General features: G+C 36.9%; 4 protein-coding genes across 4 annotated transcripts; 1 reads left to right on the top strand and 3 right to left on the bottom strand.

Moving 5' to 3' along the window:
• Positions 1 to 4,891: 4,891 nt before the first annotated feature.
• LOC113683050 (uncharacterized) lies at positions 4,892 to 14,497 on the bottom strand. Its single transcript, XM_027200245.2, has 13 exons — positions 14,223 to 14,497; positions 14,078 to 14,122; positions 13,551 to 13,606; positions 12,990 to 13,029; positions 12,487 to 12,580; positions 11,609 to 11,683; positions 11,375 to 11,431; positions 10,964 to 11,102; positions 10,767 to 10,800; positions 10,028 to 10,316; positions 7,919 to 8,872; positions 6,838 to 7,048; positions 4,892 to 6,566 (listed from the first exon to the last, which is right to left on the bottom strand). Exons 1-13 carry the CDS (start codon positions 14,358 to 14,360, stop codon positions 6,308 to 6,310), a joined length of 2,391 nt encoding a protein of 796 aa, XP_027056046.2. The 5' UTR covers positions 14,361 to 14,497; the 3' UTR covers positions 4,892 to 6,307.
• A 256-nt stretch (positions 14,498 to 14,753) lies between these two features.
• On the top strand, positions 14,754 to 16,381 carry LOC149048954 (mitotic-spindle organizing protein 1-like). The gene is made up of 3 exons (XM_089200565.1): positions 14,754 to 14,819; positions 15,082 to 15,227; positions 15,489 to 16,381. Exons 1-3 carry the CDS (start codon positions 14,777 to 14,779, stop codon positions 15,510 to 15,512), a joined length of 213 nt encoding a protein of 70 aa, XP_089056691.1. The 5' UTR covers positions 14,754 to 14,776; the 3' UTR covers positions 15,513 to 16,381.
• Positions 16,368 to 20,283, bottom strand: LOC113683043 (3-ketoacyl-CoA thiolase, mitochondrial). The gene is made up of 6 exons (XM_027200238.2): positions 20,023 to 20,283; positions 18,975 to 19,220; positions 18,590 to 18,737; positions 17,902 to 18,077; positions 17,603 to 17,803; positions 16,368 to 17,153 (listed from the first exon to the last, which is right to left on the bottom strand). Exons 1-6 carry the CDS (start codon positions 20,206 to 20,208, stop codon positions 16,914 to 16,916), a joined length of 1,197 nt encoding a protein of 398 aa, XP_027056039.2. The 5' UTR covers positions 20,209 to 20,283; the 3' UTR covers positions 16,368 to 16,913.
• Positions 20,284 to 20,556: 273 nt separating this feature from the next.
• LOC113683052 (tRNA wybutosine-synthesizing protein 2 homolog) lies at positions 20,557 to 23,497 on the bottom strand. The gene is made up of 3 exons (XM_027200247.2): positions 23,325 to 23,497; positions 22,157 to 22,949; positions 20,557 to 21,871 (listed from the first exon to the last, which is right to left on the bottom strand). Exons 1-3 carry the CDS (start codon positions 23,369 to 23,371, stop codon positions 21,200 to 21,202), a joined length of 1,512 nt encoding a protein of 503 aa, XP_027056048.2. The 5' UTR covers positions 23,372 to 23,497; the 3' UTR covers positions 20,557 to 21,199.
• Positions 23,498 to 23,513: the final 16 nt, after the last annotated feature.

Raw genomic sequence — 23,513 nt, 5'->3', positions numbered from 1 at the left:
CTTTGGCTGTCTACGATTTCGTTCTGTTATATTTCTGGCATAGCGTGATTACTGGGCTTATGTCAGGATAAGGTTTTGAATGTTATGGCGCTCGCAGTACAGCTCTGTCACGAGTCATACGTGTCGCACAAGATTTGGAATTCGTTTTTCGCTTCAGCATTCTGCTACTCAGTTTGCATTCTTTTTACTGGGATACCTGTGGTAGCCCAGTCATAAAATGCCTTTGTTTTTTGTCGTCTATTTTTTTCCTCAGCCACAAAATGGAAAAATTGCGCAATAGTACCCAGCGGTCATTGGGCCCTCAACACCATGACAACTAACTGTGATCCAATGAGGTGTTCACATGCTGATCACGCGTGTTATCTTGATGATGATTGACGTTGTCATGCACGGACAGAGCCGGTTCACATGACGAACCACGAGATTTTTGCTTATAAAACTCTTTTGTCAGTCGTTTTGTATTTCAACGTGTTTGATCACCTGGAGCATTATGACGCAAACGCTCAAAATACTTACAGACGCATACACAAGTCGTATTGTTCGCGGGCAATCCACACTAAAAGATGTTGTTGAGCGGTAATTTTGGAACGGATTGAGTCGCGAACGCTTGAAAGCTATGAAAGCTATGAAAGCCTTGAATGCCTTGTATACCTTGTATGCCTTGTATGCCAAGTATGGCAGTGTCTTAGTTGAAAAACGTACACTTGTTGTAAAAAGCAAAATCTGAAATCTGAAACCAAACTGCATATACTATATGCAATCTATTGCACAACACTACTACCGTGAGACTGAAGAACAAAACTCTAATGGATGCAAACTGCTTGTGGAGAAAGACGCCACGTTGGATTCACTTGATGCCAGGGAACGTAGCTACGATAACAGTGCGAATGGTATTAATTTCACGATCAGAAAGGTGAATCTTATGTTTGTTCTCATTGTAGTTGTATGGATGTTCTTGTTTAATAAATACATGATCCAAAATCCCGTGTTTTTTGTGTATAATGTTATTATGTTAAGTATTCTTTACGTAATTGTCTTGTCACAGGCCGCCCAAGCTCACGCCTCGTTGTGTGACTCGGTGTTAAGTTACGAGAGCAACTGTTGAAAATTTGAACACGTTATATGGAATAGTATAGGGAACGAAATATGGTTGATTTACAACGATAAATATTTCGAAACATGAACATTTTTCTCGTAAAATCAATAAAATTTACCCATACCCTGTGTATCCGTTGTAGTTTCTGGCGATTTCTGGCGTTTTAAGCTTGCTTTACCATGACTGTTATTCACGTCATCTACTTTTATTACGTTAGTAAAATCCGTACAGACATTACACCAACCACCTCGCACGCAAGGTAAGAAGACTACATTGAAGGCTTGAAATTATATTACGATCGATTTTCATCAAGAAATGGGCCAGGAATTTTTCACGATAGTGCAAATAATCGTGAAGGCTGATCGCGGAAAAGCGATTGCGTGACGCTCCGTAAGCTGTAATATACCAGACGCAGGAACTTTTCAGATTCTCAGTCTGCATTTTGTACCCATTCTGCAGTCTGCAGTCTATATTTCGTATCCGGTCTGCTGTCTGCATTTTGTACTAACAGGTATCCGTGGCACCGATACAGTTTATTTTTGGTTACAGTTATTCGCACAACACACATAATCTACCACAAAATACCTGTGTGTAAGGTAATTCGACATTTTCGTTCTTTTCCGCGTTAATACTCTTCTTTCCTTTTGTAAGAATGTAGACCACTTACAATGTTTCGAGTAATCCACCCAGCCTTCAAAAAATAACTCTTGCATGCACAGCGTGCCTATGTTTTGAAATAGGTGTATGCCCTTGGCCAGACTTGAGCTCACTATTTCAGTATACTAGTCCGTCACCCGTAGTATTGCTACGCTTGATTCCAAGGATACAGTACCATCAGGTATCCCAGTTACCCTGCTCACAGGGTCTAGTTTTAAATAATTTCCTCTTGAAATGTGGAGTAGATGGTTCGATGGTTTATTGTGAGCGAAAGATAATAAAGCTAGGAGATTTTGATATGTTTAAATGAGATTTTTCGATCTGAGCGGTATTTCATGCCCTGAGATTTAGTAAAAAAAAAAAAAGCAGTTGGTGTTTATAACCCCCGATCTCATAGGGCGGGATTGTTTGAGTTAGTTGTTAGGTACTTATATCAAGTGATGTCAGCATGTCGAATTTCTCGGAAATGCTTTAGCACACGGAATGACTTAATTGTTGGCTCTCGCCTTTTTACCAAGAGTTTTATTCCAGGTTCTCTTTTTTCCTCGCTCCCCATAAAGGTATGCCTTGAAAAGAAGCATTTGATCTATTGGTCATTGCATGCATACAATGATCAAACTACCATCTGCTTAATTAACACTTTACTATATTTAGCATAAGTTCTACTTGGAAGCACTTGGATCTAGGATTACAAGGCATCTTGAACTTAAAGAATAAAATACATAACAAGGGAAAACTTCTTTGCATGTCGGTAATCGGAAATAAAGGACGTTAAATTTCCAGATCTTGCTTTCATTTGGCATATTGCAACGCAACCTTTCACAGAGTATTTTAAGCTTGTCATGTTCTGGGCGACCAACTTTGCTATTTATTTGGAGCAAATTGATACCTCTTTAATTTGCCTGTACGGGCTTTGAACCCAGGACCTCTGAGAAACCGGTGCAGCGCTCTACCAACTGAGCTAACAAGCCAACTGGGAACTGGACACAATTTTGGATCCAAATAAACCTTCCAAGTGGTGAATAATTACTAGAAATATATGAAAATCATATATGTGCACTGCGGTGAAGAAATGAGATGTAAGCGATCCTCGCAGCTATAAACACTACTGACCTAGTAATTGAAATGAGACCTGAAAAAAAATTCAGGACCGTACGGGATTATCATTTGAACCCATGACCTCTGCGATATTACTCCAGTGGTTTCGGCTCATTTTGTCCAGCAATGTTTTGTTTACTTTAGTCTTCATTTTACGTTTTGTGTCTTAATTGTGAAGCTGGTGCTTCTATTATATCAAAAGTTTTCACCGCCCAAATAGTTTCAAGTAAGTAAATTGTAACATTTTCATTTTTTTTGAAAGATTTAATTTAATTTAACTAGGGTCCAAATTTGGGTCCTGGGTCGAGAACGATCAGTAGTCAGCGGTTTAGTTAGTAACCAGTTTTTTTGCGGTCGAGATGAACGCCTTTCAGAAATTTTTTTTTCCAATGATGAACGGACTCAATGTAATATTCTTTTGCTCATCTAGTTTAAGTCTGAGAACTCTATGTTCGATGAAGAGCAATTAGTCCATTCTGATTCTTTAATTCTTTGTATGGTGTTTGTATTTTTATGTTGCGTCTGAGCAGATGAATTCGTCAGCGTTTTCCTTATCCGATCAAACTTTTGTTTGAAATGACGAGAAAAATTTGCAGATGCCATCTCATACTTTCTAGGTCTCTGTCGTGTCTGTTTGTGATTAATTCATTATTTTCACTTTATGTTTTAGTTACGTTTTATTCTCTGTTAGTGCTAATTTTTCTGGTGTTATTTGTAACGTTATCAAGATCAAAGAGTTACTAATGAAGTAAATTTGTGTTTGTCAGTTGTTATGTATTTTTATCCCGTAACGTATTTCTGTGTAAATATTGTTAAGCTTTTATTATCAAGCATGTGCTTTGCACCAGTTGATGATGATAAACACTGCGCAAATCTGAGGCAGACACATGAGGCTTTTGGATTTTTACTTCTGGTAAATGATCCCAAACAGCTTTACTCACTGCCTAGGATAAAAAATCGAGGGAACTGAAACTGGTGCTTAGATAGATTACTGCGTAGAAAAATGTATTAAAATTTTTCGTACTGGCCCTGAGTGGGAAGAAATTCTGCCTTAAAATCTCCACTTTTGATAAATTGTAGAAAGGACCAGTTGAGTGTTGTTTTAGGCACCCAGATGGTGGATGGTGGCGTGATACATGTAGCTCGTGTGACAGACCTCAGAATGAGTGGCCAGATCCTTGGTAAGGGTCGCAGTGTCATTTTCTTTGGCTGAAAGTGCCTTTGGTATCTATGCAGGGGGTATAACTGAGTTTAGTGTAAATCAAATCTGTCAATCTGTAGCAAATGCGGCAATTTAATTGGCAATGCTACTTGCTATCTATTCTGTCAAAGTCATCAAGTAACCTAATAGTGTGCCATTGTAAGCAAACTAAAATGAAAACGTGAATCTGTCTTTGCTAAATTGAAATGGCGATTGAATTTGTAATAAAACAAGTAGGTTATTTTCTCTTGATTTCTGTGATGATTGATTTGGGCTTTGCCACTATCAGCTAAGATAATCACACAATGGAAATCTTGAGGTTGTCATTATTGTCAAGTATATAGTAAGCTGAATTATATGTATCAGGAATGGCTTTAACTTTTGAACAATTGGAGGATTGATGCACATATATGATGTTACCATTACTGACATTTTGCTTCTTTATGGTATAAAACAAATAGATTCTATGTTGTCATGTGTCTGTTTATTTATAAATCACACAAAAGTGTAGTTAGAACATCTGTGATACAATTGGCTGCACCATGTGTCTGCTTCTTTCCATATTTTGGCAACATCTGCAATCTATTACTGAAGATATGCCTGGCAACATATTTATTTGTTGACACACAATACATGACATTCCAGGGTAAATCCTTGTTTTATCAGCATGGAAGGACAAGTGTGTTCATACTTCTCCTTAATGTTTCACTTTTCCACTGCAGGAAAAATTAAGTCCCCTCTACACATAAGTGCATTTCATTGCCTCAATCTATGCAGTATTTGTGTGTTCTCCAGCATAATTTGCCAAAGATAAAAATATAAACAACAGTGATAAAATATTTTTTATCAATGTTCTTAAATCAGCAATTTAATGATGTAATACATATGTACAACGCTTTAAATGAATCACGAACTGGATTTTAGGGTGAATTACCAATTACAAATGAACCCGAAATTTCTTGAGAAATATTTACAAGTGTTTCTTTAGTTCACTGCAACAGATCATGTGAAAGAGGAAAATAATTCAAAGAGTTATCTAATCTGCAAACATGTCTTCTTCTCAACAAGGTATTGCGATAATGCTGCAGCCCAGGAGTCAGCCATACAGAAAACAAAGAAAAACAATTCCCATTTTTCCCTTTGCTGACTGCTGACTCTCATACTGCTAAATTATTTTGTTTGCCTGAGAAAGAATACTGGACTGCAGGTAAACTAGTATTTGCCAAGGATCTTGAATGCGAACAGGAAAATTTAAAGATAACCAAAATCATCAATCTTTTGCAAGTACATCTTAACGTGGGTATACATAAATATTGGACTTTTTAGGATTTTTGAGGATGAAATTGGAACCAAAAATCCTGACTCATATGGAAATCATATTATTTTACATATTGGGTAAAATTATTTACAAACTCTAAGATAATAATCATATGAACAAACTGGGTAAATTAACAAAAAATACTGCATGCTATTACAATATGCATTTACAGTGAAAGCATGCCTATTGATTTAATCACTTGACTAATGAGTAATACAAAATGTTTTGATAACAATGATAAAAATCTAGTAACCTTGTAAAAGAATTGTACAGGAACTTTTGGATTAAAACAGAACAACCCACAGAGTTTAATGTACAAAATTATTCAAAAGAAATTTTGTATTTGTTACTCTCACTTAGCACTAACAGTTTCTCTTTTTTTGTGGGGCACAAAATTGTGAAAGCGTTATCAATTTGCATGTGTTTAGAAAATTATAACAGTAATCATGATAATCATCAACTTCCATACATGTACACAAAGAGGTAACAAAGTGCCAAATGGTTATAAAATAAAGAGTCATTCACATGAAAGAATTGATTTGTTCATATGGACCAAGGCCCCTTAAACAATTGCCCCTAACCAGAATGGCAGGTGACAGCTATTCCCTCACAATTCAATGGCCTTTGTCTTAATGAATATGCCTAACAAGAAGGGATATATCTTCTTAAAGGGATACACATTACTATTGTAAATAGACAACTCTTCTTTAACCCTTTCATTCCCAGATCTCATAAGTAATTCTCCTTACTGTCTGCTATACAATTCTTATGATGTGAGTTTGGAGAATTTGGTATTGGATCCACTAAAAATCCTCCTAATACACATTGTTTGTTATACCCAATACTTGTATGACCGTGTGACATTGTCTTTAGTTTTATATTATAATGAGAAATTCTGCCTTTGTTTCTCATTGGAGTGGAGGGGGTCACATTTCTTTCAGTAATAATAGTGGAAATCTCCAGCAAATCCTGAGGAGCTGCGTTGACTTTTTAAAAAGTTCTCCCTTTGACTGATGCTGCGTGACCATTCAGAGTAACCACTGTCACTATCTTGATAGGAAGGTAAGGCAATCTTTGACACAAAACCTCCTGGTACTGCTCTGGGAACCTTTGCAGGTGGGAAAGTAACAGGGGGAGACAGAGGGCGTGAACCATAAATCAGCTTTGACGAAACAGGTCTTGGTGGCCAAGACGATCTACGAAAAAAAGAGGAAATACTCTAAAGATCCATTGCTTTTTTGACAGCCGAGACAACTTTACATAAATCTTACTACTCAAAATTCCTATTCATGTATTATGATAATCATTATGATTATTCACAAGTGATCTTCATCCATTGGTCACTTTTTTAGAATATCTTTCCATTGGGTATCTCAAAACCAAAAACCAGTTGAATTTGAAAGCATTTTAATGGTATGGTAACTTAAGGCTCATTTTCATAATGCAACTGATGATGAAGCAATTTACCTGTTGAAGTCTGTATCATAACCATATTGGTCAGTGTGATATCGGTAATCATTTCTCCACCAATAAACATCTTTTGGCGGCCTCCAGTATAGTGCTTTCCATTCCACGTATGACATTGGATGTGTTTGGGAAAGCTGCCATTTTTTGTAATTCTGAGAGGAAAATAATGGAGAACTGGGCTTTTTCCTGGAATAGGATAATGGGTAGTGCCCTGGATAAGATAAAGAAAAAAAAATCTTAGAACGATTGTCTGGAAAGGGAGAAGAGTGAAATACAATGCAAGGGCTGATACTGATTTCCAACTTAAAACATTTTCATTTCAGTTGAAAAGGTCAACTCTGTTTTCCAGTTGACTTCAGACAAGTTAAACTTTTAAAGGAGGTAAAAAGGTTATCTGGAAATCAAGTTATCTACTGAAGGCTGAAATCTTTAAGAATGTGGCTCAGTAAATTCAAGTTAAGAAACCAGTCTAGTTATCGGGGCCCAGTTGTTTGATGGCTGATTAGCACTGACCCAAGGTTAAACTTTAGTCCTGGTTTCTTTATTTCTTTGGGCAAAGGCCTTTTCGGGATAATTTTCTCTATTCTTTTTAAAGTATCCAGTCATCAGATCATAGACAGAAAGAATTCTACTGAATTTCCTTTGAACGCTTTCAGATCTTAAATCAGATTTCACACCTACCCTGGGTTATCTTCACCTAGTTTTGAACAACCTGGCCCTAGGGATCAAGTTATCAAGTGTAAAGTAACAGTTTTAATTGTTTGTATATGTTGAATTTGTCAGTAGTTACTTTTAGCAGGCACAAGTCATCAGGATTTAGATTTCTGGTAATCTTACATTGGAAAAAAAGGAAGATGCACTGACAGTATACATGAAAAAATTTCCGCATGCACATTAGCAGAGAGCACATCAGTCAACCCCAAATATTGCAGGAAGTTGAACTGGTTATCATTAGCAAGTAATCAAATGAGATTACTGTGGAGTACTCACAAACATGTAATTTCCACTGAATCAATGGTTCAAGAATAATATTATGCCTAACATGGTATACATGTTGTCTCTGCGAATAATTTCTCCTTACTTTCAAAATCTCCATGTTGTTTTCTCCCTTGTATAATGTGTTCCACTACAGGAGCTGGAGACAGTCTCTTCCCGGAGATTCCATGGGAGTTATACAGAGGCATTTCTCCTTCGCTTCTCCCAATTCCAGACTCATCAGTATATGCTACTCCGCCACCTTTGTACCGACGTGATCTGCTGTAGGACTTGTATCCATGGTGACTGTCATTATCCCTTGTATAACTTCTGTATGTTGTGGACATGCCTGACTCAGTAACTAAAGGTGTTGACATTCTGACTGGGTCCCATACGGTTGAACTATTTAAACTCAAATCAGAGAGTGTTAAGCTTTGGGGATCAAATGAGAAATTGCTTACACCTTTAGGTGGAGACAACCTATTAGCTCTTCTCAATGCCACTTTTGCCCTCATTATAATCACATCCTCATCAAGTTCGTTAAGGTGAATAGATTTGTGGTAGTGGTCAGTACTGCTATAATCCATAGCTTGAGCACTTCTATTGGTAGTGGATGCATGCTGTCTTGATTGAAAGTCTCTGGTTGGCCTTGAATCCTGTCCATGTTTATCAAACTCTGATTCTTGGTCAATTTTTTCAACTTCTGCTCCATCACTTGAGTTGTCCTTTTCATTACCCTTGGCATCCAAAACCTCTGCTTCAATTTCACCTGGGTCTGATATTACCCTAGGAGATGATTCTGTAAACTTTAATTCTGGAGAATCTGTGCTTTGATCAGTCATTTTTTCATCATCTGTAGAATCTAAATCATCAGCTAAGTCCTCCATTGTGATTTTTGGTGGCATCTCCTCATCTTCATCATCATCATCATCATCATCATAATCATTGATGTGTTCCTCTTTCTTTTCCAAGTCCTCTTCTTCGTTGTCTTCCTTTGTGGAGAGAGCTGATACTTCTAGAGGACCACCATCATCGACCGAGTTATTAGGATCTTCTTTGTCTACAGAACATGAGAAAATTTGAAAGTAAATGTATTGAAGTGCCTCATTGTCTAAATGCTCTATTTCACAATCTACAGCAGAGCCCTAAAAACAGTTTTTTCCTCCAGTGACACAACTACACTTCTAAAAAAATTCCCAATGCTCCCACTCCACATTGAATCTCCACCAAACTGTTAAGCTTTTCCCTCTATTCAAAGCTCTCTGGCTAAATTTTGATGGAATGGAAGAATATCCTCTAGTTTCTTAAGAATGTTCTTAAATATATGCTATTACAATTTTTAATGAACACCATAATGAATGCCATTAGTACTTTGGGTGCATTTACAGCAGTGAACTCAGCCAAAGGAGACTTTTGGTAGCTTGGTCATTAAAGCAGGTTCATTTCATAATAATTAACCTCGTTTAATGACGCTCTCAAGCGCTTTGGTTGGGGTTTCAACTCGAGTCCAAAACACTACCAACTCTTTAATTTAAAGTATACCTATGTCTGACCTCCAACTAAAACACATCATCTAATATTAGCATTGACGAGGTTGGTTTTCTGAAAACGAGCTAAAAAGCTGTGTGATAAAATCTCAAAGGGAGTCTATTGAAAATTCTTTCAGAGGTTAGTACTGAACAACTTTTAGAGCCTGAAGTACGCTTCGTCGAATAGTCTTGCTCGATCAAGAGTCAACTGCTCCTTTTGAAATGAACTATTTATAGTGTAGTGCTGAATCTTACGATAAACATGAATAGAAGATTTCACAAAAAAATTCTTCTACAACAGTTGATCTGATTTTCAAGCAGGCTTAGAAATATACATTAAAATAAAAGCAGAAATTTACTGAAATTTTTTTACCTGATAGCGATGATTCGTTCTCAATTTCCATAGTACTATTTACATTAAACCCTAATTTCACTCGTTCTGCGAAAGAACTTGCTGTAACGTATTAAAAAAACCAGGCCATTTCTCGATTAAAGTACACCAAAGTGGTATGATAAACTAATAATAAGGACTGTTGTGAAGTCAACACACACTCGAATGACTTTCAAGGAAAAATGCTATTAAGTGCTCGAACATCAGTGACGCGAAACGTTTGTTGTCGTACCCAGACCCCAGACATTTTTTTTAGTGAGTTTGAAAGAAACCCGATTTATATTACATAACCTACCATTCACAGATTTTCCTGCCTGCCCAATTGCTTTGATCGGAGACAGATCAGGAAGAATATCGCCTTTAATATCAATTCCAGAAGACTCAAGCACACCTGACGAACAGTCCATGGGGCTAAGGCTTTGTCTCGATAAATACCCCCTTCTTGCTGATGTGGGTGTTTCTTGTACAGTGGGTAAAGGTTTTATTGGAGACATGTTTGGACTAGACATGGTGCTAGCTGTGGAATGCCTTTGTCTCACAGCATGCCTTGGGGTCGATTGGTCAGATACAGGGCTTGAAGTCACCTAAAATTGCAGTTTCAAATTAATTCTCAGAAGCAACTACACTGCGGTCCACCTTGTCGGCATGCTTTTAAGAATGATAAGAATTGATAACATGCAAATAAGTGGCCCCATACGCTGTAGTTTTACCAATTTACTTTCTGTTACACGAGCAGCTTCTAAATAAAACAATGCTTTAATCTTGTCTAGGATGCTAGACTCCGGCAGATTTCCTTCTCTGTGCATTTTGTCAAGTTTTCCCAACATTTACTGGTACCCATTCCCAAAAGGTTACCTCTCCCCTAGGTTGCATTTTTTCAGGTACACCCAGGACCTCTTCATCCACTGCATCAACCACTAAGCCCCCATCTTAATCATATGTAGCTTATTTTAATTATTTCAATACGAGTAAATCATTCATTGATCAGAACAATGGGTTATATTTGGACCAATCTTTAGGCTAAAATAACTTACAAAAGCAGGGCTTTTAGGACTCTTCAAGATGGATCTAAAACAAATGAAATAAGAAATTCATAACTTATGATTGTTGTCATTTCTTATATAATTATGTATACTAAACCAGAAGCCTAATCCACAGTCTTTCTTGGTACTGATAAATTACCTTATGAACAGGTTTCTTACAGTGGGGGAACTGTTGCTTAGTTACTTACTTTATATTGGTTGGCACTGTCAACTGATCCTTCTCTACTGCGGTTTTTGTATCTGTTGGTGTGAAAAGCTTCCGTCTCAATGACGATAATGAAGTGTCTTTACTACCATTGAGACCATCCTTATTGTAATAAGCTGCATCTGAAAAGAATGACCTTAATTGAGTATGTGACCAACCTAAACGCAAGAGGAGCAATTTAAGAAATCCTGCAATTCAGTACCCTCATCAATGACACTCACACTGCAATTTGGAAATACATTGTGAAAATTTAGTCACCTTTGTAGCAGTTCTTTGGAACGTCTTGCGATGCTACTCCCACTGAAAGAAGCTACTTTTGGAAGGAGCATTTTGTGACACCCGAAAGAATGGCTGAGAAACCCAGAGACAATTTGGTTCAAAATATTTCACTTACCAATGTGATTTTGTAGGTCGAAGTCTGGTGGTAAAGAAAGCTTTGTTTGACTGCTTGCTGAAACAATAAAAACTAATTTGAAAATGTTATTTAAATTTAAGAGACCGCTGCTTCTCAGTTTGAAGTTAATTTAGGTATTTCTCTTCATTTTCAAGATTTTTGAGTCCTGTTGCTCAAATCCAACCTACACAAAGAAATGCAGTGATTAAAAAGAGGATAAATTATTTTTCTTACCATCAGCCTTTGCTTTGCTATTTGATGACATTGGTGATGAATAGGACGATTCTACTGAACTTAAAGCCTCAATGTCTAAAAGCAAAGTTAAGAAGAAGGTTCCATTATCACAGGTACTCTAATTTTCCTACATAGGATGGAATTATTTTCACAAGATAATTTATTTCAATAGGCTGATTATTTCTTCAATCAGCTAACAATAAAAATCTAATTTGAAATTAAGTGCATTATATGTTTTGACAATGTAAATTATAGTCTTTGATGATTCTTAATAATTGCTTTGTAAGCAATCTACGGATCAATATCAGTATCTGGGCAACTGCCCACCTATCCCTCCCCTAACCCGACAACAGTCAATTGATAACAAGTTAGGGTGAATGTTGGGTTAGGGGAAGGGTAAGTGGGCAGTTGTCCAGATACTGATATTGATCCCAATCTACTGCAAAATGTGTGAAACTAAATGACACTAAAGAATGATCATATACAGTGATGCACCATTGTCAAGGTTACCATTTGAATGGGGTTTTTAGTCTTCACTAGGAGGCATGGTGGCCTCATGGTTAGTGCACTCGACTCCAGATCAAGTGGTCTGGGTTTGAGCCCTGGCTGGAGTCATTGTGTTGTGTTCTTAGGCAAGACACTTTACTCTCACAGTGCTTCTCTTCACCCAGGTGTACAAATGGGTACCAGCAAATATGCTGAGGGTAACCCTGCAATGGACTAGCGTTCCATCCAGGGGGGGAGTAGCAATACTCCTAGCTGCTTCATGCTGATGAAACTGGAGCTCAGCACTGGCCCCATGGGCCACTTGGGCCTGTAAACTAAGGGCTTTACTTTTTAGTCTTCACTGATAAATTTAAATGCCAAGGAATACTCACATGCAGTTGCAGGTGGCAGAGGAGAGAACTTCACATGTTTGGCTTCATGGTTTGGTGTCCATGGAGATGGAACAATAAAGTTTTGAGAGAAATACTAAAACATAAAAAAAAAAAAAAAAAGAAAAGAATGAAGGACATAACTTGATTACAAGACTTGCATGGTGGCCAGAGCTAAAAATGTTGCAATGTGGTTTCTGTAGTGTAAAACAACCTCTTAGTATTGCCAGTACTACCTATCTACTTTTTCTTCACAGGTTACACTTCCAAACAACCCCTAATATCATTTTGCTAAGTTTCCCTTTGATTTTGCCATTTGCCATTCATATGTATGTATCTCTGAGTGGAAAGGGACAGGCAAAGAACATGACACTAGTCATTGATAGAAACATTTCAATCCATAGCCTAGCATGCTATGGCACCTCTTATAGCATTGCCCTTGTTCAGCTTTAACCCTGTGATATAATATTACTTGAATGTAAATCAGTAGTAGTGTGTAAACCAACCTCATCTATTTTTTCTTGAGCAGCAATTTCATCTTCTTCCCTACATTAATAACACGAGACATGAAAAAAAATTTTTTTAACTAAATCTTTTGAAAATAAGGATCCATAACTTATAGCAGTGGCTCAGAAGACAAGGTTTTGATTTTTATCATATCTCTAATGGTGTCTGAGAGGTTTGGAAAATGATTTCTAATCATACAGAACAGCAACTAAAAGACAATTGAGGCAAAACCCATCAATTTTGAATTTTTGTTCAGTTGTTAGGACATCTTGACATAGTTTAATTGCATCTTTCATTTTACTGCAATTTGATCAGTTACTTTGAACAAGCCTTGAAATCTGATTGGTTGTTTTGTTTTTAGTGACTAGCCTCCTCATTGGCCGGGAAAAAGTTGCGATTTAGAGCAAAAAATGGTGCGATTTGTGAATAAATCACACCAATTAGAACCAATCAGATTACAGAGACCACCGGTGATTTCAAAATGGGTGTAATAAATGTAGAAACCACCATTGCTGAATTGTTGAATACAATAATTATTTGTTAAATGAGGTGTAACTAACCTTTCAAATGTGGTGCTGTATTCTTGATCTGGAAATTCTTCAATATCAGCAGGATTCTGAATCATGAATGATTTGCCAACATTTTGATGAAATCAATATAGTACCAAAAAAAACTCTAAATATGTTCAGTAAACATATAAATTTTATTAAGTCTTAAACTTTAATTTTATTGACTGAAAATGTTGCATCTTAAGAGTATCCTCAAAAACTAAAATGACATGGAAAGGAATTTCTTAAAAACGAGATCTCGTTTACTTTAATTCACTTAAGGCTTGATTTTATCCTGAGAGTTTGTTGGATGTAAGGTAATCGAAGCAATAGGCTCAAGGATAAAACAATTAGAAAAACGTGCTACTGCATGATCGATAAAAACACCGTCAGCGTTCTTGTGGTCTAAAGTCAATTTTCCTGACACTACTCAAGCTATATTATCATATAAAGAGAATTACTTCTATATTCTAAAAGGATCACAAAGGATCAAAGTCTTGGAGGCTCGTAAATTATTTTTCTTTCATCCAGTCACTTACCAACCGTGAAATTTGCCCGATTGACCATCGAAAACTACGTCGTTTCTGCGACAGACAAAAAGTAATTTTAACAACAGAGTATTGATAGCAACAGCATAAACTTAAATATTAAACTGTGTCGTCAAAAGTTCACTTAAAATCATACCTTTTGACTTCCCGGTGTTTCTTGAATGGAGAACATGGAAGGACTGAAGTCTGGGCAGTTTGTGCGATCTTCAATCCCGCTATCGAATGGATTTCGTGTAATTTCAGAACACGACAAAGAAGACATACTGTCTACCATTTTCACTCGTTTTTCAAAAAATCCTAGCACACGTAAAAAGAAAAAAAGAAAAAGTCTAATCCACGAAATTTTGAAATTCCAAAACTGGATTGTAAATGGAGAAATTTTGAATCTGGCGCCCAGCCGAAGTTGAAAAGGATTGTGCTGCTGAGGAGAATTTGAAAACTGATCACGCGTAGGAAGCCTCTTCGGCTCTTCCCGTACTACTGTTACTTGTTATTACCCATATAGTTCCCTAAAAGAAAAACTTTGAAATTAAATTGCTGGAAGGACTTAAAAAAGAAGCTCCTAAGAGAGATGAATCCTATGATGATCTGTGAGAGGTAGTAGAGAGTTAGATTTCCGTCCATTTTCTCCAAAGAATCACTTGTGTAGAATTCCGCTGCCCAAAATCATACTATTGATTTAGTTCTAAAATGGCGGATAGCAAGGTCTCTTCGGCTCGGGAAGCAATGGAAGGTACTGATTGCAGCCTTTTAGGCGTGTATTTCAGTCATTTTTTTTTATAGAAGAAATGCATCAGTTTCATCATTTAACAGGTCTTGTGATTGGCAGCTCATCGACTAGACGAAAATGACATTACAAAACCAATATTCCTATGTTGACTTCAAACTCGAAGGTCTTAGCTTCAACCTATAACCAAGAAGTGTTCTTTCTCTCTCAAGGTGTCTCATTTGTTTGCATGGTATCACGAAACCTATAATATTTTACTCGGTTTCAGCTTTAGTCGAGATCTCCAAGCTGCTCAACACTGGCCTTGACCCTGAATCTTTAGCGATCTGTGTAAAGTTGTGCGAAGCTGGAGTGAATCCCGAAGCATTGGCATCAGTTGTGCAAGAGTTACGAAGAGAAGCGGCGTCCCTACAGGTACGAGAAACAACTGATGCCTTCATCTGTGTCGTAAGCTTTTGACGGGATTGTTTCTCTTGTCCCCATTTAGCTATTTAGCCATAAAATAACCCCAGAACTCAATATGACTTAAAAATAATTTATTAACAAGGATGAGGCTCAGGGATTTCTTATCTTAGGTTGTATGGTCAAGATTTGATGGTCAAATTATTGGGTGCAATAGTCCCACAAGATTAAGTATTATGAGAATTTGTTCTAATAACATTCATGTGATTTCAGACACAGGATGTTGGAGAGAGGTGAAATGTGACATTCACACGATTTCAAGAAAATGAACAGAATCAAGGATTGATATATAGTTATGTTGTAAGGGGTCACATTTGGGAACCAGCTTTTCTGAGCCAGCTTTTCAATGTCAAGGGACAGTACTTTGTATAGATGCCATCAAGGCTGCTTGTTAAAATATCCAGAACATGTTCATTTTTTTCCTTAAACACCAGTTATTTATAGTAATAACTCCTATGAGTAAAGGGAGGCTTTTCTTACTTAAACAGTTCTCCATGCTAGAATTGTTAACCCTTTAACTCCCATGAGTGACCATGACAGAATTTCCCCTAACCATATCAATACAATATCAACCAGAAAAATGATGAGAATAAAGAAAAATATCAATTTGGGGATAACTAGTTGATCCAATGCTCAATTCTCTGAACTAACATCATAAGAATTGTGTGGTTGACAGTTAGGAGAATTACAAATTTGGTGTGGGAGTTAAAGGGTTAAAAGAGTCAAAGTAGAACTTGTGGTTTTGGTGTCAGCATCAAATAGTATTTGTGTATATCAAACTTTGTTGTCACTTCAAGACTTCTGCCCTTCCAGAGAGAATCTTTGTGTGTAGGCTCAAACCATGATTGCCATTGTACATTGGGCATTGAGGTTTGGTCTCACTGAAGCTCTAAGGTATGGTTAAAATTGCATGCTAGGATTTGGAACTTAAGTGGGATGGAAGTCCATGGGAGAATTGCAATGTTCACCCACAAAAAGTGTAAAGAGCAAGGCTATCAATTCAATTGGATAAGAACTTTATAGGGGTGGGGGGGGGGGGGGAGAGGAAAAAGTCTAGATGCTAGAACATTTCATTTACAAATAAACAGAATGTTTGTATATGGAAACTGACTTTGATTCCTTTTATTTTCATTTGAAAGTGGTAAAAACAAAGCTTGTCTTCTTTATTCTGTGAAGAGTCATAAACAGTAATTAAAATAACCTTAAATTAAGACCTTCTTTTTACAGTTTTCACTGATTTTTTTCATCAACAGCTCAATGTCAACAAAGGTAAAATTGAATAACCACAGTTTGTGAGTGAAATTAAGGCAGGTTTAAGTTAAAATCTACTTTAATATATGCTAAAGAAATGATTCTGGATACAAGCCTCAAAACTGGGATGAGTGTTGAGGTGTTTTGTCCAAGCAATAAATTAGATACTACCTGAAAAAGCCTGCAAGCAAGCCAAATGTCTCATCAGCACTTTTGAAACTAATAGACAAACAACTTGCCATAGTGTTTTTAAGCTTAACTCGTACAAAGGTCTTTGGTAACCTTCACATTCATACACTCTTTCTGAGCAAAAATATTTTTCTTCATAAGAATTCCGCAAAAATGTTGCTGAAATTCTCTTTTCCAGTTCAACTGCAAAGATTCAACTCATTGAACATTTTCAAGAACAACAGCTATACCCTGACCACCTCCTATACATGCAGAACCAACAGCATACTTAGCACCAATTCGACGCAGCTCATGCACTAAGTGCCCTGTGATTCTTGCTCCTGAGGTGCCTACTGGGTGCCCTAAAGCAATTGCTCCACCATTCACATTTGTCTTGTTCATGTCCAGTTCAAGTTCTCTTTGAACTGCAAGAAACTGAGGAGCAAATGCTTCATTCACCTGTGAAGATAAGATTGGAAGAGATTGTGTTTAAATTCATAATGTTGTTTTCAACTTGTTCAAGTGGGTTGTGGATTATGCAAGAGAATTCATTTGGTTTTATTATTTGAGTTGATGATTTAAATAAGCCACCATAAAGAGTTTCTAAAGCTGATGTTTCCTATAATACTGACAAGGAGAATATGTCTAACAATTAAGAGTTTCTTAAGGTTGTGATCATTTTCTTAGTTTGCATGACTTGAGCGTTTAATCCAGACATGATATTGGATGGAGAAATTAAATATTTATCACTCTAAGAGGTGTAAGGGTTTAAGATCCCAACAAGCAATCAAACAATCTTTGTAGCTAAGAAAAGATTTTGGGTTTTTTTAAGCCTTTATCAGAGTTATCTATACTTTTTCTGTACCTTAAAAATTAGTGTTAATTTTCTGTATGAATGTGTTACATACCTCAACCAGTGCCATGTCTTGCAGACTCTTTCCAGCTTTATTTAGAGCTGCTTTAATTGCTGGGACAGGACCTATTCCCATGATTGATGGCTCTACACCAGCCACAGAATATGAAGCAATTCTTGCGAGAGGAGTGAAGTTATGTTCCTTCAGGGCTTTCTCACTGACTAAAATGAGTGCTGCAGCCCCATCACATATGCCCTAACAACACAAACAGATGAAAATTTATCCTATCAACAACTGCTTGTAAACAGTTTCTATATACATACAAACACAAAAGTAAAGTGAAAGTAACTCACAGAAGCATTGGCAGCAGTAATTGTTCCATCTTTTTTAAACACTGGTGCTAACTTTGCCAGCTGCTCTATAGTACTGTCTGGCTTAGGATGTTCATCAACCTTAAATTCCTCTGGTCCCTTCCTGCCTTTCACAGTCACAGGAACAATTTCTTCAACAAATCGGCCATCTGCATGAGCTGAAAATGACCAAAACTAAAATTATGAATATTAACCAAACAGAAAAATTAAGTTACAACTACAAAATCAAGTAAAGAAAAGCAGTGACTTTGCTTCTCACCCTTTAACACACAGAAGTGATTAACATGTAACTTTTCCCCATAATATTCATACAATATTCAACAAACAGGGTATGAAAATACTCAGACTAATTGGGCAGAAGTTGTTACCTTGATCTCACAACAAATTCTTGTAACTTATTTACCAGGAAATGTGTAGCAGCTGAAGGAGAGAATGAACAGTTGGATCTTGGGAGTTCAAGGGTATTTGTATCTGGAAGCTCTTAATGACTGTTCCAAGCTATCAGTTTGTCAAAAATTGTGAGTGGAAAAGTAACCCAAGCTGGGAAAAAGAAAATATGAGATACCCTCTAATAAGTTTGCTCCCCCACACTTCGCATTTTCCTGTCCAGGCCATGACTGAGAGCTGGGCACAGCTTGTTGATGAGTTTCAGCCTCATAGTTTTATTTACCTTCAGCCCATCTTTTCTGAGATAGCAGAGCAAACTCGTCACATTCTTGCCTTGTGATGTTGTATTTTTCTGCAAGATTTTCTCCAGTGACACCCATAGGCATTTTAGCATGAAAATCCGTCAAACCTTGCCACAAAGTGTCCTCAAGCTAGAGAATGCAATGAAAGAATAAATTAGGCTTTAATGAAATTATTTTTTAACTTTTTACTTGTACTACCTGGAAAATTAGTTTTAGTATGGTAATCGCATTAAAAAAAAACAGTACAAATTTGCAAAGTTGTAAATGAACAGATGAACACCACCATCTGAATATGCATTTTTGTCGAGGACACCATTCAGCTTTGAAGATCTGAATGATGAAAAAAGTATCGAGAGGAAAGCTCACCTTTAAGTCAAGTCCTAATTTTGTTCCAAATCTAGCATCTCTAAGGGCATATGGTGCTTGACTCATGTTCTCTGAGCCTCCACACAAAACAATGTCACTTTCACCCAACTGAATCTCCTGTGCTGCTGTGACAACTGCCTGGAAACCTGAACCACAGAGTCTGTTCAAAGTCAAAGCTGGAGTCGTAACAGGAACATTGGCCTTCAGGGCAATATGTCTTGAGATATAGGCTGCATCTGATGCACTCTGTGAATGGGCATTAAAAGGTTAACCATTATGGGCTGTTGACCTGAGATTAGACTTACTATGACTTACTATGACTTACTACAATCTGGTTGGTTGAGAGCATTCAATCAATATATGATAGCGTGAGAAGTTGACCTGACAAATGCAATATCAGCATTAACCCAGAGAGAAACTCAAAATATCAGAATCTATTTTTTTCTAAGCACTGGTACATGCCAAAATAATTATTTTATAGTAATAAACTGTAATAAATCTTATTTCAGTAACGTTTTGAGCACTGGTTGTCAGACTGCATGTTGTGTGTATGTAGTAAGAAGTGTTCATTAAAAATAATTATATTTAGTTCATTTTAAAGAGATCTGAACAGAATCAATTCGTGGCGTAACTCCTCTTCAGTCGCTTCAACTACAACTTAAGGGGACTTAACAGACCTGTCACGCGATAGGAAAACTGCCGACAAACCAACAGCCGATCGCAGTCTATCTGTTCTTATGAAAATAATTCAAGGGATATTACTGCATTCATCAGCTCATAGTCATTTCTGAATCTTGACATAAATTTAATAAAGTGAAATTATTATCAGGAATTACACGTCGCAAGTGTCCTTGTACAGATAGAGTACAAAGTCCATCATGACATGTAGTAAAAGGTCAGAAGAGTAGACAACTGAAAAGATAAATAAACTTAATCTATCGGATCACTTCTACTACAACTCTTAATCTACAAAATTCCTTTCTGATGTGTGGCCTAATTGTACTTTTTTTAAAAATAAAATATCTGCAACCAAGTTCAAATGTGTTACCTGGATAACGTTACCAAACACGGATGAGTCCACAATCGCTGGATCAACTTTTCCTGCTTCCATCGCGGCAACAGCGGCATGTTGTCCCAACACAGTAGCCGTTATACCCTTTAGTTTTCCTCCAAATGTGCCAAACGCGGTTCTCTTAGCCGCTACGATGTACACTGGACGCGCAAGACCAGCCATTTTTACAATTTGCGAGAGTAAAGTTCAGCAGATAAATTTCGCAAACTAATGGCTGAGTAACCAAGCTTTTACTGTGATGTGGGCAGGGGATGGGTGGGTAATGGGCTGGTCTCGGCACACGCAAGGTTATTATTGCGGAAATGTCGTCGTCATTCATACATTTTTTTTGCCTTCACCAAAATTTCTTAGATCATGGATGGATTTAGAGAAGTGTTGAAGGAGGCCTATTTTCTCTATTTATGGAGTTTCTTCATTTTTTTTTCTTTCTTTCTTTCTTTATTCATTCATTTTTTAAGGTTGTGAGTCGTTTTTAGGATGAAATGTACTTTTCAACAAGGTTTAAGTTCCTTTTTAGAACATTCGCTTCTATTTGGTAAATATTTTTCTATCAATTTCTTGTAATTAAAATATCTTAAGACATAACTGTTATTTGATGTTCAGCTCTAGGGTTATTCAAGACAATTCTTTCACAAATCACCTTTGGGTAGCTATGCCTAACTGTAACTGTTAAGAACTAAGCTTGTTAAGGTCAAAAAGAGGTTCTGTGACTCCATTCTCGGAATTAAAAAAAGTCTCTAATAATGATGGTCTGTAGCAGGATACATGTTACAATTCTTGTTCTGTTCCTGGATACTACGCTTGTCTGTATTTACCATTTTAAAAAATAATACATTTTCATACAAAACAATGACATCAATGTATGGGTGTCTTATTATCTCCTTTGTTCTGTTCCCTTTGATTCACAATATTGGCTCCAAAATTACCATTCATTTCAATCACATCAATCTTATTGTGTTTCAAGGAAAGTGAAAGTATGCAGAAAACTAAATATGATAATAGTTAAATCATTATTTTAATTAATCGTTAACTTGCATGTGTATACATTATATTACTTTAAATTTCTGTTTTTTGCCCTGAAAGTAATTTTCTGGTTAAGATCCAACCAAAGAAGCACTTGATTTATGTACAACCAGGGCTAAGAACACCAGGATTAATAATCAGATGATGGACAACATTCCACATCCAACACTACATGATCTATGTGAGGAGCATAGGACTTGACATGTTCAATGTGCCTCACTTGAACATTCCACTCTTGTTTACCATGTGATTTCCTTAAATGAGGCAGTATAGTCTGAGCAACATATTTTGCCCAATCTAGCCACTCTTGCTTTACTTTCTTGTTGCAGGAGGGTATGTGGTTTTGTTTCCAGAATGGAAGATTAGACTCAACTGAAACTGTAAAGGGCTCAGCAGAGATCATTGACGATTCCAGCTCAGAAGATTTTGTCAAAACCATCCTGTTGTTGTGTACATGGCCTTGATTTACTACACATGTTGATGTATTCTCTAAATGACAGTGAATTGATGAAGGTTGTTCTACTCCATTAAAAGCACAATTGTCATCAAAAGTACTCTGTGGGCTTGTCATGTTGGATTTCTTGGTTTGACTTACAGACAGACAGGTTTCTCCAGCTAACGACTCTGACAATTTGCTATTTACTATTCCTTTCTGGTCTTTTATACTTGATGTGACATTTCCATGAACATGTAACCACCCTCCTCTATCAGGACGAAGTGCAGCACAAGCCACCGGCCATCCAGCCTCACTAGAGGGGATAAGGCCCAAGTTGACATGGTCTGCTACTCCTCGAAGAGGAAACTATAAATCAAATCACACAAGGAAATCACTTTAAAGTTCTATGCATGTTATCAAATCTTGGGTCACTATTTATTATTCAAGGGAGATGTGGTGTTCAGGATGGTTTACACTCACAATTCTTTCCTTCACAGGTCTGCAAATATATATTTCAAATAGGTCAAGGAAAAACATCCAAGATTCTTTTCAATTTTCTGACAGCAACCAAAATTTCAACAACACGAACAGACGTTGCCATCAGAGTCAAGGGATTCATACTACAAAACCAATTTAAAAGCTAATGTTTACCTTCAGATTATCTCCCTCATGAATGACACATTGCTTATCAACACCATTCAATTTCAAGTTTCTTCTCAAAGCCTCTACAGCATTTTCATTCCACTCACAAGCATGAACCATGGCTGCTTTAGCATGAACAAGATAGGGCAGGACAAAATAACCAATTCCAGCATAAAGATCAACAACAGTTTGACCAGAACAGTCAAAATTTCCAACTCGGATCTTTTCTGTAATATTTCCTGAAGAGAACATGCACTTTGTGACATCAAAGGTGTATTTAATGCCATTATCAGTGTGAATCACCCATCCATTCTCACCCAGAAGCATAGTGACTTTGGGGGTTCTGAAACCATCCCTACATATAGCTGATTTCTTGGCAAGTCTTGTGACACCAAGACTTTTTGCAACAGTTCCCCATAATTCACCATCAAAGTCTCTCCATTTTTCTGAAGTGAAACTGTTCTCTGGTAAAAGAATAAGGTCTCCATGCTGCTCCCAATGTGATGGTATATCATCTGGTAACAACCCATCAAATGTTCCACCATTCATGTATAATAAATTGTCTAAAGCAATCTTCAACTTCTCTTGAGGAGACAATCTACCCAGTCTTACAATCAATTTATCAGCATCTATGCATTCAACCCTCCCCTCAAATGGAACAAGCCAAGATGTATCACTTTTTCCTGACTGTTCATTGAGTTTTTCAGCCCGCTCTTGTTGTAAAGGAATCATTACTTCATTTGTGGAGGACTTTGTCACTTTCCGCTCTTTATCATATAGTCCTCTGTCTTCAAAATACTTCCTGAGAGAAAAGAAATGACTTATTGTTAAGAATATCACGATAAGTTACCTCTAGTCTGTAATTAATCTGACCAATATCATGATATATCATCCATAATGCTTGCATTTCAATTTTTTTCTCCTAAATCTATGAAGATAAGGTGACTTAAATTTTAAGATGAAAGAGTTCTCAACTTAAATTTAATTGAAAAAAATTATCTCGAAAAAAGAAATAACGATTTAAGAGTGCTCTGAAAATTCTACCTTTTTCCAATGAGAATACCTGTAATACTTTCTCAAAACAGTGAATTTACAAGCTGAAAAAAAAAGTTTAGGAGGCTAAGGTGACGGGTAACAGTAAGTTCTTACAACCACTACGAAAACATGTGGCACTTACCTTGCTTTTTGGCCATTGACTTTAGACGTCACAAAAACCCAGGACATTTCAAACTGGTGCCGTTACAAATTTCTAATAAATCCTAAAGACCTCGACGAATATGCGGTGAAAAAACGATCAACCTCATCATCAAGTTTTGAGGCCGCCATGTTGACTATTTTTGGACTGGACTGGACGCTAGTGAGATGC

Source organism: Pocillopora damicornis, chromosome 3 (assembly GCF_964200805.1).
Source record: "Pocillopora damicornis chromosome 3, jaPocDami1.2, whole genome shotgun sequence".
Classification (NCBI taxonomy): domain Eukaryota; kingdom Metazoa; phylum Cnidaria; class Anthozoa; order Scleractinia; family Pocilloporidae; genus Pocillopora; species Pocillopora damicornis.
This window is presented reverse-complemented; position numbering and strand designations above follow the sequence as displayed.

Excerpts from the sequence above, each read along its gene's own strand:
- LOC149048954 (XM_089200565.1), top strand. The coding sequence starts at position 14,777 with ATGGCGGATAGCAAGGTCTCTTCGGCTCGGGAAGCAATGGAAG. Across the intron at positions 14,820-15,081 it reads GGCTCGGGAAGCAATGGAAG|CTTTAGTCGAGATCTCCAAG; the intron begins GTACTGATTGCA and ends ACTCGGTTTCAG. Across the intron at positions 15,228-15,488 it reads GAGAAGCGGCGTCCCTACAG|ACACAGGATGTTGGAGAGAG; the intron begins GTACGAGAAACA and ends ATGTGATTTCAG.
- LOC113683050 (XM_027200245.2), bottom strand. The coding sequence starts at position 14,360 with ATGGTAGACAGTATGTCTTCTTTGTCGTGTTCTGAAATTACACGAAAT. Across the intron at positions 12,581-12,989 it reads CTCAAGAAAAAATAGATGAG|TATTTCTCTCAAAACTTTAT; the intron begins GTTGGTTTACAC and ends TTTATGTTTTAG. Across the intron at positions 10,317-10,766 it reads GTCCTAAAAGCCCTGCTTTT|GTGACTTCAAGCCCTGTATC; the intron begins GTAAGTTATTTT and ends CTGCAATTTTAG.
- LOC113683043 (XM_027200238.2), bottom strand. The coding sequence starts at position 20,208 with ATGGCTGGTCTTGCGCGTCCAGTGTACATCGTAGCGGCTAAGAGAACC. Across the intron at positions 19,221-20,022 it reads TGTTTGGTAACGTTATCCAG|AGTGCATCAGATGCAGCCTA; the intron begins GTAACACATTTG and ends GCCCATTCACAG. Across the intron at positions 17,154-17,602 it reads AAGACATGGCACTGGTTGAG|GTGAATGAAGCATTTGCTCC; the intron begins GTATGTAACACA and ends TTATCTTCACAG.
- LOC113683052 (XM_027200247.2), bottom strand. The coding sequence starts at position 23,371 with ATGTCCTGGGTTTTTGTGACGTCTAAAGTCAATGGCCAAAAAGCAAG. Across the intron at positions 22,950-23,324 it reads GTCAATGGCCAAAAAGCAAG|GAAGTATTTTGAAGACAGAG; the intron begins GTAAGTGCCACA and ends CTTTTCTCTCAG. Across the intron at positions 21,872-22,156 it reads ATGAGGGAGATAATCTGAAG|TTTCCTCTTCGAGGAGTAGC; the intron begins GTAAACATTAGC and ends TTTGATTTATAG.